Source organism: Scomber scombrus, chromosome 9, assembly GCF_963691925.1.
Source record: "Scomber scombrus chromosome 9, fScoSco1.1, whole genome shotgun sequence".
NCBI lineage: Eukaryota > Metazoa > Chordata > Actinopteri > Scombriformes > Scombridae > Scomber > Scomber scombrus.
The window spans coordinates 24,814,868-24,833,615 of record NC_084978.1 but is presented as its reverse complement, the minus strand read 5'-3'; the positions used below and the strand labels follow the sequence as shown (position 1 = coordinate 24,833,615).

At 38.7% G+C, this 18,748-nt stretch overlaps 1 protein-coding gene across 1 annotated transcript in view; it reads right to left on the bottom strand.

Annotated features, from left to right (window-relative positions):
* The window catches only part of LOC133986458 (pro-neuregulin-2, membrane-bound isoform-like), a 47,167-nt gene that overhangs the window by 4,406 nt on the left and 24,013 nt on the right, over nucleotides 1-18,748 (bottom strand). Inside the window, exons 3-9 of the mRNA XM_062426284.1 lie at nucleotides 17,522-17,640; nucleotides 16,881-17,004; nucleotides 8,789-8,847; nucleotides 5,649-5,672; nucleotides 2,675-2,777; nucleotides 1,235-1,364; nucleotides 173-300 (exon numbers count right to left, since the gene is read on the bottom strand). Coding sequence (XP_062282268.1) covers nucleotides 173-300; nucleotides 1,235-1,364; nucleotides 2,675-2,777; nucleotides 5,649-5,672; nucleotides 8,789-8,847; nucleotides 16,881-17,004; nucleotides 17,522-17,640 — 687 coding nt within the window. The remainder of the gene's footprint in view (nucleotides 1-172; nucleotides 301-1,234; nucleotides 1,365-2,674; nucleotides 2,778-5,648; nucleotides 5,673-8,788; nucleotides 8,848-16,880; nucleotides 17,005-17,521; nucleotides 17,641-18,748) is intronic.

Here is an 18,748-nt window from a genome sequence, read left to right as displayed (position 1 = left end):
TGTGCTGTGAAAGCATTGAACAATTACATTCAAAAGCTTGAAATCAACTGTGAAAACTGCTGACAACCCATCCTGTAAGATCTTGTAGAAAGAAAAATAAGAACTATAGGACTTCCAGTGTTTGCATATGCATACATGCCCATTTGCACATATATGTATGTGTTAGGTCTACCTGGAAGCATGTGAGGCAGTGGTAGAGTGGTGGGAGCGGGTAGACATTCTGCTGCCTGCGTAGTTGCCTGCACCCTCAGCTCCATGGCTGATCACACACTCTGTCGTAGGGACACTCTTGGAGATGTACTGCAAAACACACACACATACATACATACACACATTTTAATACTTTTGCTATGCTCTCATTTTTAAAATAACAACATTTCAATTATGCATAAATATAAACTGACTATGAGGATATTCTTCTGTACATATGTGTTGTAACTTCTCATCACTTCTCTCCTTTAACAGTTTTCATGGTTGATATTATGCTGACTCATGCCCATTGTGTCTCAAACAGTGTAGGTGTATTCTGCCCTCTCTTTAAGGTCTGTCAGTTATGTGCCACCATTTTTCTCAGTGTTGTTGCTGGATCAGAGTTTTATTTACACAAACACAGTTTGGGAGGTTAAGAAACCTTTTTAAATTTAAATCTGAGGTTTCATCAGGGTGATCCCACCTCACATGAGGATACATGAACCAGTGTGGTGTTCTCTGGTGAAGATGAAATCTAGTTCTACAGTATTTTTCTTCTTCTGTTCCTACTTTAGCATTAATGAATATCTGAGAGTATTCTGAACATTTTGACACCGAAAACCTATTTATAGGGCGGTTATATTTAATTAAAGCTCTGATATATCAGGCTATATTTCAGCAGAGGCTGTACACTTTGATCAAAAAGCCAAGTCAGAACAGAGGTTACAAATCGTGACTTCTGTGCGTTTGTTGTACTTTTTTGTTTGTTAAAAAAATCAAAATCAAACATTACGACATATCACATCCCGCTTGCCTTTTACTGTAACTATCCCTCACTTTGACATTCAGTCAGCCAGTTAATTGTTGAACTTTTTAAAAACGTGGTTACTTATTTATTTCTGCCTTAAGAGCAGCCTCTGAGAAACTGCAGTCAAGATGAGGTGCAAGGTTGTCTGGAGGTGACCTCAACATGTCTCTTGGTTCATTCAGACATCAGGATCACTTGAACCTGTCTCCGCTGTGCATTTCTACTGTTTGGACTCACGTCAACCATGGGAATCTCCTCGGGACCGGGCCCAGGGGGGATGGGCCCGTTTTCCAGCATGCGGTTGGGTTGCTGCACACACTGATTTTGGTTCTGGTGTAGGTGACTCTGCATCTTCTTCCTCTGCTTCCTGGAGGGTCGGTGATGATGAAGAAACAATAAGTGATCTAAGAGACAGTGACTAATATCTTTTTGCTACTATGGCTCTTTAAAAATCTAGCCAATCTATGTCCATTGTCTTTCATTACTTCCTTTGCTAGCACAACAATTATCATATGGTCGTTTAACAGTTGCAGCAATGCTATTAAGTCTCTATTGGAGCTCCAGCAAAATTTCACATCATAAAAAATTACACCATGATCAGCAGCTGGGTTTAATTAATAAAATGGCATGAATTAATGCTGCCAATGTGACAAGCCAACAAACACACCAACAAACAAATAAGAAGCTTTTAGCTAAGAGTATGGGGGTAGAGTTTTTTCACTCTTCCGCTGTAGGTGATAGAAACTAAATACTCTACAGGTATAATTTTGGGGCATGTATACTTGCTTGGGGATGGTTTCAACTTTTTTGGGTGACCTCTCACAAAAAGTCTGTGCATTGTTGGGGCATCTTGTCACGTTTCACATAATGGTTGTTAGCATTTCCACCTGAGACATTACCCCTCTAAACTTCTCAGAATATAGATTCAAATGTGGTCCAAAAAATGAACACACATTTGTGTCTTAGAAATGTTGTTTTTTCTTCTTCCCCTACCTCAGTTATTATCTCATGGCCCTTCAGATTTATCTTGTGACTGTTTGGAGGGGGGTCTGATCCGTACGTTTAGGAACAACTTGACTCGACTACCTACTTTTGCATGAAATAGTTCAAACTGGCTCCACATCAGCAGTAAAATGCTACATACACACTACATACACAATGGACACAGTCTTTTCATTCATAATACTTTTGTACTTCTACTTAAAGTCTACTTAAGATCAGATTTTAAAGGGCAGCCTGAAAGCAGGATTTGTGATATCACAACTAGTTTTGTAGCCAATAGTGGCCCAATGTTCAATTTGCACAAGTGAACTTGAAACTTCCAGTGCACAAACACAGATTTTTTTTAAGGAAGAAAGAGACGTAATTTTTAAGGATTTTGACGACATAATTGAACTTTTTTTGTGGAAAAACACACCAGACAAATTATTAATTAAAGTAGAGTATTTTACAGCTTGTTAGCAAGTTGAATTTTAAATACAGATTTTTTTTTTACTTGCAATGAAGTATTTTTAGATTTTTACTGAAGAAAAAGATCTGAAAACTTCTACCACCACTGCTCTACAGCATGGGATTTAGCAGCTCATTACAAATTTTTTTTCTTACAGTAAGTTAATTTCAATGTTTAAAGCCTTTCATAAATGAGGAGTCATGCATTTTTCCATCAGAGACACATACTGGGTTTTGCAGTAGGCCACCACACAAACGATGCCGACCACCAACAACGCCACGCAGATGCCTGTGATCGTCAGCACACGCCTCTGGTAGAGCTCCTCAGCCTCTGTGGATGGAAGCACACACAACACACACACACACACACAGACACACACACACACACACACACACACACACACACACACACACACACACACACACACACACACACACACACACACACACACACACACACACAGCATGAGCGCTACTCCATTGATGATGACTACAGAAACAGTTTTATCAGTATTATCTGCTGCCATCTTATCCCCTGTGCTGTCTGTGAATCAACTCTATCATGTCACATGACTTTCACTTTTAACTGTACTACAGACAGACAGTGCTACTACAATAGGAGTAGATCTACAATACTGTAAATATTACGATGACAAGCATACAGTGTTAACCTACAGCCTGACGTAATCTTCCTGCTGACCCTAAACAAGTGTATTTACAATGGCCATGGGGATGTAATGCCACAGATGGTACTGGAAGGGGATCTGAATGCATGCCTGAATGAGTGGAGTAAAAAAAAAAAAAAAAGTCCTCACAATGAAAAACAAAAAAAGCATTGTTTTCTCAAAGTGTTAACACCACAATGGCTGAAGGGGTTAAGATTAAAAGTTTGGTATTCACGAAGAAATAAATATGCTGCAACTATCTATATTTTAATTTCTACGTTTCTGAAACTATTTAATGTTATCTATCTAAAAGCTGGATTTTTTTTGCATGCCATCGAGTTCAATCTTTACAATTCTATCGATTTGTTTCCCTTTTATTCTCAACTTTGTGGAATTTGTCTCAGCATAGACGATGTTGGTCATTTGCTGCACAGATTGTAAAACACTTTAGGGCAAATTTGCGATTCATGATTTTGGGAAGTATACATAATATCGACTACTATGAGCAAAGTTTTAATAAAAGGAAGCATTGCTCTAATCAAGTTAAATTATATTGTAGTAATCACAATCTAATCTTTCTAAAGCTTCCTTGAACTTTAATTTAAAGTTGTTACACCTGTAAAAATGAAACCATTAGCTAAGTTATTTGCTTGAAAAACAAGTGGAAATAGTGTAGTAGCATCCATGGTATTATGGTATTCATTATTTTAAAGTTGATAATAAAAGTAGTATTAAAATGTATTATAACATGCAACTGCTGTTTCAGAGTTCACCATCAATTTTATGTAATAATGTCTGAGACTGTTTTGGCAACAGATCATCTACTGTGTCATCAACCATCAAAGACATTTCTCCTTGTAAAGTTACAGTTCACCTAAAATTACATCATGACATAATTAAAAGAAGCCTTTAGCCTTTCTTTGTTTAACTTTTTGCTGTTTGCTCACATTCAATTCTCTACACAACATTTCTGGTATATTTGCGAGAGGTGTTGGTGACAGGGTTGAGTTGGTTGCTATCTCTAAACTAATTTGGATCACATTATACTGTAATACATTAAGATTTAACAGGTTTGTGTTGATGGTACGTGAATACTACCCAATGTTGATTATATCTAGATTAATTCAGATTTCTGGGCCTGCTGTGGCATAACACTCTGTGTCAGAACGGCAAGCGCAACGACACAATGACAGAGGGAGCGACAAACATAATAGAACATGAGGAGACGGGAGAGAGATTAAAAGGGGGGAAAGCAAAGTGGGGAAGGAAGGAGTAGCAGTCGGGTGGGGGGGACATGTAGACATGTAGAACGGGACTAATAGGGGGGCAGGGGCGTGTCCAGGAGAAAGGCCCAGGGAGAAACTGGTCCCCAGAAACTAAAGTCTGGCCTGACTTTGTCCCCCCCCCCAATCAAAGAAACCTGGATTATAAAAGCCTTTGGATTGTTAGTCACAGCTGATTTGAAGGTCCTGCAGGATAATAACAGCTCTTCAATGTCATTTACTGTCTGAAACACAAATATCTTATATATTGTTTAAGTGTTTCTTCTCAGTTTGAGTTGAAACTGACCGCAGTGGCACCTACAGATGAAATGTTTCTATGTATCATCAGAAAGCTGAATTTATTGATAAGATTTCTGCAATTTCTGATTGGTTGGATACAAAGGGGGTAAATCAGAAACTGTCCCCATTACCTAATTCATCACCTCAGCTTTCCCCTTCTCTCCTCCCTCAAAAAGCACTAGACACGCCACTGAAGGGAAGGGAAAGGGGGTGAAGGAGGGAGGGGGAGAGTTTCTAAATAAAGGGCCTCTGTAGGGATTGACAAGCCTACGAGAGCCTTGGCCCGGCATTGTGTGTGTGTCACAGGGTACTGATACAGAGAGGAGAAGGGGAAATGGGAAGGCGAGCTCGCTGGCACAGTGGAGCCAACAGCAATCCTGATTTAGGACAGGTGAGCTCTTGGCTCTGACACTGAGTCAATCAAGGGCAGAATAATAAGGACAGACTATGTGTTCGGGCCTTGTGTTTGCTTTTGGCAACGCTTTGCGATTAAAAATACTTGCAGCTTGCATGTTTTTTATTCGACAGGCTGCTGAAGCCAATATGCACATTGCCAAAGCCCAGAGGACGAGCCTGATACTTGTATTTATTGATGATGTGGAATATTCTCTGATTTTTTTGGACAAGAAGGTAGCGTTTGCACTGTTATGGTGTCCAGTTAAACTCAACTCTGATTTATATGAAGGCCCGTTACCTCTGCTATTCTTTTCCTTTAATGTATCCCTTTTCAATTATTTTCGTCTCTTTCTCTAATCTTTACTTTTCCAAATTAGTCAGACTGCGAGGAGAGTGCATGCAGAGAAGGGAGGTTACATGTCTTCAAACCAGGTTAGTGGGCAGGAGAAAAAAGAGGGACAGGTTGAGAGAGACCCAGTTGTTGGTTTTAGAAAGGAGATGGCACAATAATGTGTGACTGTGAGAGGATCTTGGCAAAAACCCTTTAAGCACAGCAAAATGAATAATAACGTTCCATACCCATAAATTCAATTCTGAGAAGCTCTGCCAGCGCAGAAAGTTGTCGTGGTAAAAGGAAAGAGACAGATAGGGTCAGATGTAATGTCCACTTTGGAGCAGATCTGCTGTATATAGTTTTCCTGCATATGCTTGAACCAGGATGTTAGTTAATTAGCGCTGTGGAAATCTCAGTCAGTCATAGTGATTGACACGTGTACCGTCCAGTAACAGACAGACAACTCAGACAGCCTCAGCTCTGTGACCCCCACAAATGACAGGAAAAAAAAGAAAAAGAAAAGAAACAGAAAAGAAAAAAGAACAGAACTAAACAGAAATCAAAAGTGAAGGGAAGAAAATGAACCGAAGGCAGAAGGAAAGAGAAGCCAGCAGGCAGGAAAAAGGCATGCAGAGACAGAGACAGACGGACAAAGACAGCAAGACAAGAAGCCACATCACTTACTGCTATATTTACTAGACCTCATTTCTGGAGTAAACAACATCGGACAGAAATACAAAAAACAAAACAAAAATAAGACTAAAAGGGGGGGAGGGGGAAAACAAGAAAACATAAGATAAAAAAGCAGTGAGTTACTGTCCAACATAAAAACACAGTACAGTCGATGAGGCTGGCACAGCAAATGGGGGGTGGGTGCTGTAACTTGTTTGACTAATATCAACTGTGTGCCTTCGTATTGATTACAGCGCATCTCTTCTATAGCACTTTGTCCCACTACTGCTGGGTAAAGCTATTATAACCTTTCATATGATTTACAGAGAAATCATCTCAGCTTTGCATGCATTACTGGCCATAAAGAGAGAGTATGAAAAATCAGCCCCTCTCCTGTCCACCCTAACCTTAGCTGCTCTACATTACGACAGTGCTTTATGATCACAGCACTAGGAGAAAAAAAAAAAGCAGGCAGTCACAAATCAACACGGACTTAAAGCAGAAGAAGGTGTTTCCTTCAACTGACTGCTAGAGCATCACGATGCAAAAAATAAAATAAAATAAAAAACACAACGTCACAGACAGATTTCAGCATGTAGACAGGCTTGATGATGGGGTCAAAAAATAAGCAGACATTACTAATGATATTTCATGATGGAAACCTGTTTTCAGTTCACATTTTTCAATGTGGAAACTTCCACGACAGAGAAACAGCAAAGCAAGACAACATTGCAACAATATTTAATTTAACCCCTGGAAACAAGAAGAAGAGGGTATTGCATTTTTGCTACTATATCTTCCTGTGATTGCTGGACAGGAAACACTCATGTCAGATCGAGATAAAAGTAGCCACATTTACAGGAATCATTGACTCTCCTGTGTTGTTCTTAATTTTTAATGCATGTGTCGTGCAATCTCATTGGTTCCAATACAAGTGTGATCCAGTGTCACTGACCATGCAATCACAGGAGAGCCACATAACATGACCCATTACTGTCCGAATGATTTAAAGGAATAGTTTGACATTTTGGGAAATTTAATTTATTCATGTCGGTGCACTAAATATGAAGCTAGAGTCAGGAGATGGTAGCTTAGCTTAGCACAAAGACAAGGGGGAATAGTTAGGCCTGGCTCTGTACCTACTAGAATCATTGGATGCCCGATAACCTCGCACTAACATGAGAGGAAGACAGTTTTTACACTTAAAGTCTCCTTGCATTTAAAAGTTGTATTTTTCTTATTGTGATTTTTTAAGCAGAATGCATTTTGAAAGCAGAATGATGTATATGCAGAGTTTCACACCAGAAGGCTGTTTTTGTTCATCTGTGCTCACCAAAAGTTTGAGTTTTAGGTGTTTACATATGAGCCGGATTTGTCAAATCACAATAAATGTGAGAAGCTGATTCTCTTTGCTAATGCAAAGCTAACCATCTCCTGGCTCTGACTTCATATTTAGAGCGCAGCCATGAGGGTGGTATCGATCTTCTCTCATCGTGAATGTGAATAGTCCTAAAAGATCAAACTATTCCTTTAATTCAATACCACTGTGATGAGAAGCAAAACATGTGACACCATTTCTGAACATAAAGAAGTCAATCTTAAAACATTTCAAGCAGCATTTTTAGCCACATGCCATAATGAGATAAATCATCAGATGACCCATGGATGCTCAGAGTGAAAACAACACTCCAGGACTCAAATACAAACTTAAATGGGTATATAATATCATAAAGGGTCTGGCCCCTCTGGTGAATAACGAGAAATGTTTCAAGTCTCATTACCTGACTTTGAAATGTTGAACATATTTCAACTCTCAATCTTATTCTCATCCACTTGCCAAATTATTTGGATTTTGGACAAACTGTAGCTTCCAGTAATGACTGGCGACTGTTCAAAATAATGTCAGAAGGACTTATATTGTTCTCCATCTAAAGAGTTCAATTGTCAGTCCTGCTCCTAGTTGACAAACTGGCGGGTTCGATCAATAAAAGATTTCCCTCTTTGTTTAAAAGAGCACAGCAAAGAGTAAGAACTTCGTATTTAATATTTTCTATATAGGTAGTTTTGCCTTGTTCGCTTTCAGATGTTTAAACTTAGCAGCACCAATGGACCATCTACAAAGAAAAGTGACAGTGTTCCAATAAAAGCATACAACTTCAGCTTCCTGTATTTCTCATTGTGTTCATTCTCTGTCTCCTCTGTTTCTTTTTATGCAGTTCTCTCTGGATCGAGCTGCGACACAAAAATATGACTGATTTCCTAGATATCTAAAATGTCAGCCACAATGGAAAACATTGCAGCTTTTTCTGGGTCAAGTGTCCAGTATGTAATGCACTCTAAAAAAAAAAAAGGATGAAAAATTTCAAGTAGATCAATTAGTGTCAAAAATATCTTATGTGTAAAAAAAACAAAAAAACAATATATATATATATATATATATATATATATATATATATAGATTGGTTGTTTCTGCTGACCAGAGGAGCACCACATAGGAACCAGGGGAGACAGGGAGAGGAAGGGGTGGACACATGCACACTCCCGCACACACACACCTATTAACTTACATGAGACAGAACATCAGGTTCGCAAACACACATTCACATACACACATACACACAAACACACACACAGTGGTCCCTCCATCCAACCCCTCCGATGTAGCATGCAGCATCTCAGTGGGAAGGAGACAGACAAGAGCAAATGGACATACTGTAGAAACTGTCCATGACGGAGTTTTGACAGCGGTCCCCCGTATAGTCATTGGGACACCTGATGGAGGGAAAACAAGACACAGAGGGGGGAAAAGGGGGATTGAGGGAGTGGGGGGTAAAGACACAGAGGGAAGAGAGGGAGTAAAACAGGAGGAAAAAGAGGAGGAGAAATACACAAGGACAGAGATAGAGAAAGAAAGAGGGGACGAGAGAAGGAGGAAGGGAAGGAAGGAGACATAAGAGAGCAGAGAGAATGAGGGGTTAGAAACAGAACAATCCACCGAGTACAGAGAGAGAGAGAGAGAGAGAGAGAAAGATGACCCGCATACCGTGACATCACCGCCATCAATATGACATCACCGCTACAGTTAAGACATCATCACAGTCATGAGGGTCATGTGATAGTGGTGCAGGAAGTAGGAGGGGGTCAAATTTGCACTCATAAAGCCTCCGACCCCCTTACACACACGCAAACACAGATGTGTACGAGCACAGACACACACACAAACACACACACACCAACAGTTGCCTTGTAGATGGTTAGACTGTCATTCACTGCATGTGTCTGTTAACCGCTAACCACAACCCTGAAGAAACAAAACCAAAGCAAAAGAAAACATATGAGGAGATTTGATTCATCATGAACATCCATTATCTTGACGTTCATTATAAAACTGTAGCCCAATTATAACTCTTTATACTGAAAATGTTGAAACTATAAAGATTTAACATTTCTGAAATAAAAACTTTCAGAGCACTATTTTAGCTTTAACAGTTTACATTTAAATGAACATATTTAGTCTTTGAGAAATACTGCACAAAATATACAAGCAAACCCAACCGAGATCATTCAACCCTTGGGTTGAATGATCTTGTTAGGCATTAACTCAAACATGAGGTATAATTTAATTTAGATGAGGCCTATTGACCATAATTTCCAGAAAATATGTGTAAAACCTGTAGTAATAAGTTAGAATGAAGTTGGCTAAAATGTCTAACACAGAATTGGGTGATGATTTATACCTTAAGCTTTATAAACAGTCAAACCAGACTGGGTCAAAATTGACCCTGGAGACCAACAGTTGCACGGTCGACAAGAAGACAACAGGAGGGTTAAACTGGTTAAAATGTTAGCCTGGATTTGTTAAGCAACAGTGCAAAAGATTTTGTTTCTGAGCATAAATTGGCTTGTTTTGGTCACTTGGGGGCAGCAGAACAAGCGTTAAACACAACATTGACATATTATTAGCTTATAAAGCTAATACGGCTAACGTGCTAGCTAACAGTTGCCTACTTACACATCCAGCAGAAAAGAAGCATTCATTAGGAGTCTTGTTTCTGACCACCTGGCAAATATTCACTCTCCTTTTAGCTCTGTTTTGTTCTCTTAGCTGATAAATGTTTCAATTTGTTCACAAGCTAGTTAGCTAGCTACTTTGTTGTTTGGTGATGGGCATGTAGCTAACAGTGGCTTTATCAGAGCGTCTTCACTGGAAACAGCTGTCTGAGTGCTGGAAAACTAAAACTATGAGCTAAAAGACACTAAAATAGTCTATAGATCTGTGGGGAGCTGCAGTCAGTGACCTTTTCACATCACACTGACCCATCCAGTATGAGAATATTGATTAGAGCAGCTTTAATGCAGCTTTAAAATACTTGACATGAATAATGTACTAAATCATTATTATTATTATCTTATTAATGTACAAAGCAGCATCACTCAACTAGAGGCTGCTGCCAGGCTTCATTTGAACCAGAATATGAAGAATATCTAAAGAAACAGGATGTATAACTGTTCTGCTGTATAACTTTATCTACATGATGCAGTGCAGAGGTATGGCTCTAACAAAAACACAGGTAGTTAGAACGTCACTGGATGTGCTTTACAGAGGTCATTGTATTTTGAGGTCAAATTTTAATGAAGCTGAAATGTGGGGTGCAAAACGCAGCAGGATATACAGTATATGCAGAGTGCTCTGTTTAAACATGCAGCAGTTTAGCAGAGTGGAGCTGCGTTCTCCATTGAAAACAATATTCAAGCTCTGTGTGTGAGTGTGTGTGTGTGTGCGTGTGTGTGTATTTTGTGGGAAAACCTGGTAACCCATCTCAAAATGTAAAACGGACCCCGTAAACTAAGCTTTAAAATACGAGGACCTGCCCAAATAACCTTACGACAAATGCAAAAATGGAAAACTCTCAAATTTAACTTGTATTTTCTTATGAGGACAGAAATACAAGAGCACACATAAACTCACACTCACTCACTCACACACACACACACACCACCACAGAGAAATCCCTCCACAGTGTGTGAGTATGAAAGTGTTTGGAATAGGTTTTGGTATTTCTTGGGCATAAATAACAGCAGCAGTTTACATGCAGCTGCGCAATGTGGTGTTTTGTTTCTGGATGGGTGGCGAGCTGTCAGCGATACCACGGGCTGAATATGATTCATATTCTGGCATCAGCCATCAAACTCACAACACTGAAACTAACAAGTAGGTTCCTTGCTGCATCACAGTAACCGGAAAATTGATATATGTAACACATGCATAGTCCACAATATTGTTATTTTTGATGCAAACTACTGATACTGCCTTCCTTTTCTAGTATATTCATTCTTATCTAGTCTAAATGAAACAACACATGACCTCATTTTAATTGATGTCCTTGAGAAAAAGCAATCTTTCTGAAAGAGTGCTTCAGATTCTCAGATGTCTTTAATAGTGCGTTATAATGGGTGTCGTAGCTTTTACCCAGCCATAATTGATTTCATCTTTTTATGGCTGTAATTGATTGTAAATCACATTTTACTGCAGTCAAATGAAAAGTATGTATGTTATAGTAAATCTGATTAAAGTGTAATGCACATTATACATGAATCACAACAATTGATGAACCAAAGTGTTATGATATTAAGGGTGTGGCCTCATTACAGTCATTATAGCAGCTTTATGGCAATTTCAGCCACCCAGAGTAATAACTGCGCTGTATTTATTGCGGGGATGTAGAATCTGGTCAACATACATCCAGTTTAAAATGTGAAGACCTTCATCTTACCCTCATGCATATACTGTCCATAAAACTGACTGGGTATCCTTTTCTCTTCTTTCTCACCACTAAAGAGACAACTTGCATTTTGAATCAATTACAGCAAAAACCCTCGGAAGAGCCCACTCAGCAATTTCCCATAGAGTTATAAATAGAGCAGAGAGAGAGAGAGAGAGAGAGAGAGAGGTGGGAGACACACGGAACAGAAGCAGCCCTATACCGACAGAGCTTTTACTGTATATCTTCTTTTTTTTTTCCTCTTTTGGTTCTTCTCTCTCTCTCTCTCTCTCTCTCTCTCTCTCTCTCTCTCTCACTCCCTCTCTCTTTCTCTGCTTCTCATTCCCCCTCCTCACTGTACCCTTTATCTGCCCATGCTTGCTTTTCTCTTTTTTCCCCCCTAACTGCACTGTTCTTTCAGCCATGAGAACGAGCACAGGGGAAAAAAGCCAGCACACCTTTTGTTCCAACCATCTGAATGAACGCAAAGCCTGTGTGATTCATTTTGTTACATTCATTATACAAACGGTCATCAAATTTAAAAGGAAAAAAAAAAAGCACACACACAGCAGCCAGCAGCCATGGACATTATGTTCAGACATCAATACTAGCCTGAACTTGTGGTATTTGCAGATTAGATTAGATTAAATGAACTTTATTGATCCATGAGGGGAAATTTGGCATTTTCAACCTATAGCTGGGAATACAGGAGCTAATGTGCTCTGGTGGCTGACAGACTGTAGTTTAGCAACAAAGTTTATGTTGTCTAAACCAATCAGTTTAATCAGAGCTATCTATCTGTAAAACTACAGCATAGACTGAAAGAAGCATTCAGTAAGCAAGACACATCAAGCTTTAACCTGCCAACAGCTTGCCAGAGGGAATGTTTGTATGTGCTCATCTCCACTTTAACCTCCACACTCTGTTTTAGCCAGGGTGCCTTTCTGTATGTGCCGTCCTCCACTTTCACCTACAGACTCCATTTTGCAGTGCAGCATTTACTATCCCCTTCAGGGAGGAGGAGATTATATGTTTCCATGGTAGGCACGAAGGAGTTTAGCAAATATCACCTCAAATTTCATGATATTAACAGTTATCACTGCCTGCCAGTGCTGTGCAGTGCACTGGTTTGCAGACGCTGTGCAGCTCACGGGTATGAGTGGGGGTCTATATATCTCTGAAGTGAACAGACAGCGCAGACAGTCGACAGACAGCAGTCTTATTTACATCCTGTTATCCACTGGCTCAAACAGACAGGCCAACAAAGGATGACAAAGCGGGAAGCTACAGTAACTCTCTGGAAACTGCTGGCTACTCTCCTTTGCTAGCTCGCTGTAGCTTCTTTAAATATGCAGTGTGATCATATGTAGCACAATCATACACAGACGGTTGTGCAGTCCTGCACTTTGCACATTTTGCACCCCTAAATTGCTCTATACGCAGCTCGTAATGTCTATATGCAGCCTCTCGAACAAAGTTTTCTGCTTGTCAGCACCATGTAAAAAAAAAAAATCCTGATTTATCCTTCAGCAATGACCGGAAGGTTTATCAGATGAGAGACAGCGAAAGGCAGAGAGAGAGAGAGAGAGAGAGAGAGACAGAGAGAGAAAGGAGAGAGCAAAGGATAGATATACTGAGAAAGAAAGAAGAGAGAGAGAGAGAGAGAGAGAGAGAGAGAGAGAGAGAGAGAGAGAGAGAGAGAGAGAGAGAGAGAGAGAGAGAGAGAGAGAGAGAGAGAGAGATGGAAATGGAAATGAAGAAACAAAGAAATCTGGAACATACACCAAAGGATCTGAGGATGGATTTCTAGCAGATACATTCAATCGTACAGGAAACATCACAACATGCACGACTATACACACCATCTGTTATCCACACTGTCAGGGGAAGTGTTTCTTACACATCTACAAAATGACCCAGCATGTACGGCAAATTGGAATTTAAGAATTACAACCTCCATGTAAGAAATCATAGATTGCAATAAGTGGAAAACAACTTAGGTTAATATTTAGTGGCAAATGCATGTACACCACTTCTACTATACTATTATGAGATGAGTCTGCTATTACAATATATTTGGCAATGCAGACCTAATATTAAAGTCAACTCTGGTTTTAATGACGCAGATTGTTTTATACTTTAATTGTAATTTGCAACTGTTTTTCAGTTTTTCTCTAATTAGTTGACTAAATAGTGACTCATCCAATATCCAGATTGTGAAGATTTTTGTTGCTGTTCCAAACACCTACCAGTTTGGTATTTCCTTCCTGGGAAAAATCATCCCACTCACAGGAAGTGATATATTTTACATTAACAGTTTATTTCAAACAACACAAGAAGAAGAAGAACTGTGTAGTTAGTATGAGGAGCAAACTCTTTTTCTACATTTCGAAAAACAAACTTGTCATGAAAAGGGGGAGAAAAAGAAAAGATATATTTGGAGGAAAGGGGAAGAAGATATTTGCTGTCAGGGCTGAGCTGTGTATGTCTTACTGGTGCTATCTCAGTATGGAAGCTGAGCACCTGCTGAATGTGTTTGGACTGAAAGCACAACATGAAGTGTCTGCTGCACAGACACTTTTATACCAAATGTAAAGAGCAGGATAAGTATGAAAAATGCACTAAATCTGCAAATATCATATTTAATTATGATTGCCTTAGCAAAAAAAAAAAAGGCTATATGTTTATATGTCAGCAGATAATGGTTAGAAGTATTTTAATAAAAATTATATCTGAGGAAAAATGCAGTATAATGCAAAATTATGTTCCTGACGTCCAATATGTGGTTCTTTGACTGTTGGTAGTTAAAGGCTAAATCTGCACACTACAATGTACTGCATACTCCTATGTAAGACATTCTAACATTAATATATTTAAGTTGTATTAACATTACACTAAAAGTAATATTCAACTTGGTATTGTGAGAGTATTACAGATTTGCAATGTTGGGTGTTAATGTTGGGGCTAGCATTGCTGTAGTTAAATAACAAGTGTACAGTTGAATATTATGTTAAAATCATAGTAAACAAGTGTATTAATGATATGCTAACAATGACTTAATAGTTGGATGTTGACACCAAGATGAATATTGACTCAGGTCCTTCCAAATAAAGTGTAAAGTGTACATAAAAATTATAACCAAACATATAACAGTTTATTTCGAACTATTTAAGTCTCTCTTGACCTCGTCTAAAACTCCTTTGTCCTCTTTGCTTTATTGGCTGCCCTTAGCATTTAAAGCCTTGTGTGGTTATGTACCAAAAGACTGACTGACAGCAGTGATGCAGCTAATATACGACGTCAGATGGACACCCTGTTTTCATCCTTTTTAACAACAGGGTAAGCAAGAGTAGAATTTAATGTCACTTACACAGGTTACCTGCTTGCTAACCTAGCATGAACCAAGAAGGCAAAAGTCTGCTATACTGAAAGTGCTTGATGTTAGCAAAAGTTGGGTTTTCAAAAAACAAAATACTAACAAATATATTTATTATTGATCATAACATATATATATATATTAAAAAAAACAACCTAAAAACCCCCCAAAAACCATAGCATTGTCTTTGATGATGATAATGCTAATCATGCTTCCATTGAGTTCCACTAGCACAGGTCAAATCCAAAACGCTAGTACTGCTGATTACTTCTTATTTAAAACAGGTGGGACTCATTATTACTGTTAATCAAATAACTTTAATGGTGAAGGAATCTAAAAGAACAGAGTAAAAGGCCGATTTTATAAATAGAAACGCAAACCAGAATCAGAAACAGGTTTATTGCCAAGTAGGTTTGTGCATACAAGGAATTTGCCTTGGTGTTGTGGTACATAACAATAAAAAAAAAAGAAGTTAAAAGAAAACACAAGCATACAGTGACCAGATTTCCCAGTTCGTCCAGGATCGTCCCCGTTTCAAGCTGGGTGACTAGTCCTGACAAATATCTGTAAAACACTATAATGTCCCAGTTTTCAGCATTATCCATCAAATGTTCCTTATCATGTTCTGTCCCACTCATTAATACTTAACCAAATATAAAAAAATTTAAAAAAACATCCATCTGAATTAACCCAATCAATGTGTTGTTATCAAGGCTATTGCTAGCTTAAGACGAATTAAGCTCTTTCTGACAGAACCTGTCAGTATGCTTACGGTTAGCTACGAAAAGTACCTGGTTACAAAAATGCTACGTTCTGCACACACGGCAAGAGTACATTTTTGCTCATGCACAATAGAAATGCCGATATATAAAAGATCTTCAATGTGACACGTGACGCTGATGGTGACTTCTAGGTGAAATGTGTTTGTTTTTGCCTGCGATAAATAAGACGACTATCGATCTACGAGTGCTGATGTTCTGTTTGTTTTGATCCTTACCAGCAAGATTACCAGATTACCAAGATTTGGAGCTGCTACTTTCACTATATCTTAACCCTACACAACCTACCTACCTATGCAAAGTAAGAAAAAAATGCAACTACCGAAAAAGACATATACTACACATATGATATAAATACGTTAACAGTCAAAAATCTGGATAAACTTTCTCATTCAAGGGAATGGAGAGGTATGTCCAAACGTTTAACTGGTACTGACCAAATTTAAAATACCTTAAATTTTTTCATGAATGTGTTATCGGAAGCATTTTCTAAGGTGTGCTTGTCACAATCAAACTTCATTCACTGTAAATGAATCTTCTTTGAGTAAGATACAACACATTTTTGAATGCACATGGACATAATGTCTAAGTGTAAATCTATTTCTTCCATCTGTTCCTTGCACAAATCCTTGTTTTGTGTGACTATTGGTAAAAACTGAAAACAACAAGCCTGTGGTTAGGTGGCTGTAAGTGTGTGTATGTGGGGAGGGTATAACCAGGGGACTGAAGACAAGGTAGTGCAGTGACCAGTTACACAAACACAGTGTCTGAGACCTGAGAGAGACAAAGAGAGGCAGACAGAAAGAAAGAGGGAGGGAGGAGAGACCGGGGGAAGCGACTACACGGCGATGATCGAGGGAACGAGGGCCGACTGAACTACCAACTTACTTGCAGGACAGCTGGTTAATACCATGTATGAAGTAACAGTCTCCTCCGTTGACGCAGTAGGCCTTCTCCGAATCGTTGCAGCGCCTGGCGTGACTCACACCCGGAGACGGGGTGGTGGTGGTCGCTACGACAAGGACAGACAGACAAAAAATAGATCCGACAAAATATGCTGTCATCTCTTTGCTACTGTCACGTAACAAGGTGTTCACATTTTACTGGCAGGCTCTGTACCACTTCAGATACCATACCTCACCTTCCCACAGACCTCTCAGTTTGCTTCAGTACATTTTTTTTTTTTTTTTTAAACAGTGTGACAAATCTACTTGTTGGACTCACAGCTGCTGGTTTTGTGAGATACACAAATTCTCCTATCTCCATATACGTTAATTAAGATTCTCCATCTTTTAAATAGCCTTTATATTTAGTGACTATTGAGTGTAGACATACTGTAGGTGTGCTGTCAAATCTCTGTGCAGAGGTGTAGATACTTAATGTTAACAATTAGCTCTCATATCTTTATTAAAACATTATGATCTACCAGCCAGAACAGTATCACGTTCCAGCTTTTCAGAAAGAGAGAGGTAGAAAAAAGTAAAAACACAGATATATACAGATGTAGATATGGATGTGTCGTTGCTCACAGAACTTCACGCTGATTATACTCGTGACGTTTTCTTGTCCTAGTGAGTTTTCAGCCACGCAGGTGTAGTTTCCAGAGTCTTCCACACGGACATGACTGATCTGCACCTTAGAGTTTTTTCTTCAGTGAAGAGGAGAGAGGCAGAGGAAGAAGAGGGCGAGAGACAGAGTGATACAGAGCAGATAAAAAAGACGGTGTCAGTTGCTGTTGTTTCGAAAAAGGAGCAGACACGTCACTAACTGGACCCAAAATGTAATTTTTTATTTCCAGCTCAGACAACAAAGAAATGAACAATTGTTACATACAAATGTTCATGGTGGTTGGCCAGCAAAGCTAATGGAGAGTACTTATTAAATTCCAACCAGAGATCTACTCTTTACAGGATTACAGAAATCAGTTACAAGAAATACAATGCAGTAACTGATAAAACACAAACCACAGGACAGATACTTAAAAGTAGGAAATAGACAAAAAATCTGTCTTAGGGGGAATTACATTTGATCAGAACGTGAAGTGAAACACAAATCTAATATTGCTACACAACAATAAATAACAGGACATCATTCATTAACTTTCTTATTGTGTCTTTAGTCAGTCTGATTTTCAACTTATAATTATTTCTAATATCTTATTTTGTCAATTATTTGTTTCAATTAACTGTTTAATAGTATAATCTATAACATGCCATAGTGTTCACAAATGTCCTTCATGCTGTAATTCCTCATAATATAAGGTGACGTTTTTTCAAAATGACGCTTGTAGTAAAGAAGAACAACCAACATTTTGGATTGTCGCCTTCATCAGATGTCGACCACAAGCCAAGACACACTAGTCTCACAGTAAATCTGTTCTAAAAACTACAAATGAAGTTGAGATTTTGACTTCTTTGATTCTTCATCCACCTGAAAGTAGGTGAAGTTGTGCCAGAAATTGCAACTCTTGTTTTGTCCGACCAGTAGTCCAAAAAAAAAAATTCAATTATATAAACAAGAGGAAAATAGCAGTAGTGACAACAAGCAATTTTCGCTTATAAATTTGCTTCATCAAGTACTTCACTAATAATCAATTGTTAGAATCGTTGTTGTGCAACTTTATCATAAACGACTACTTGATTAATCATTCCACCGCTCGTCTGTATTCATGTAAATGTGCGAATATCTGAACTTACTATATTTAATACCAAACTACATTTTTGAAAACTGTGTCTTAATAGCTGCTGAGTCAACCA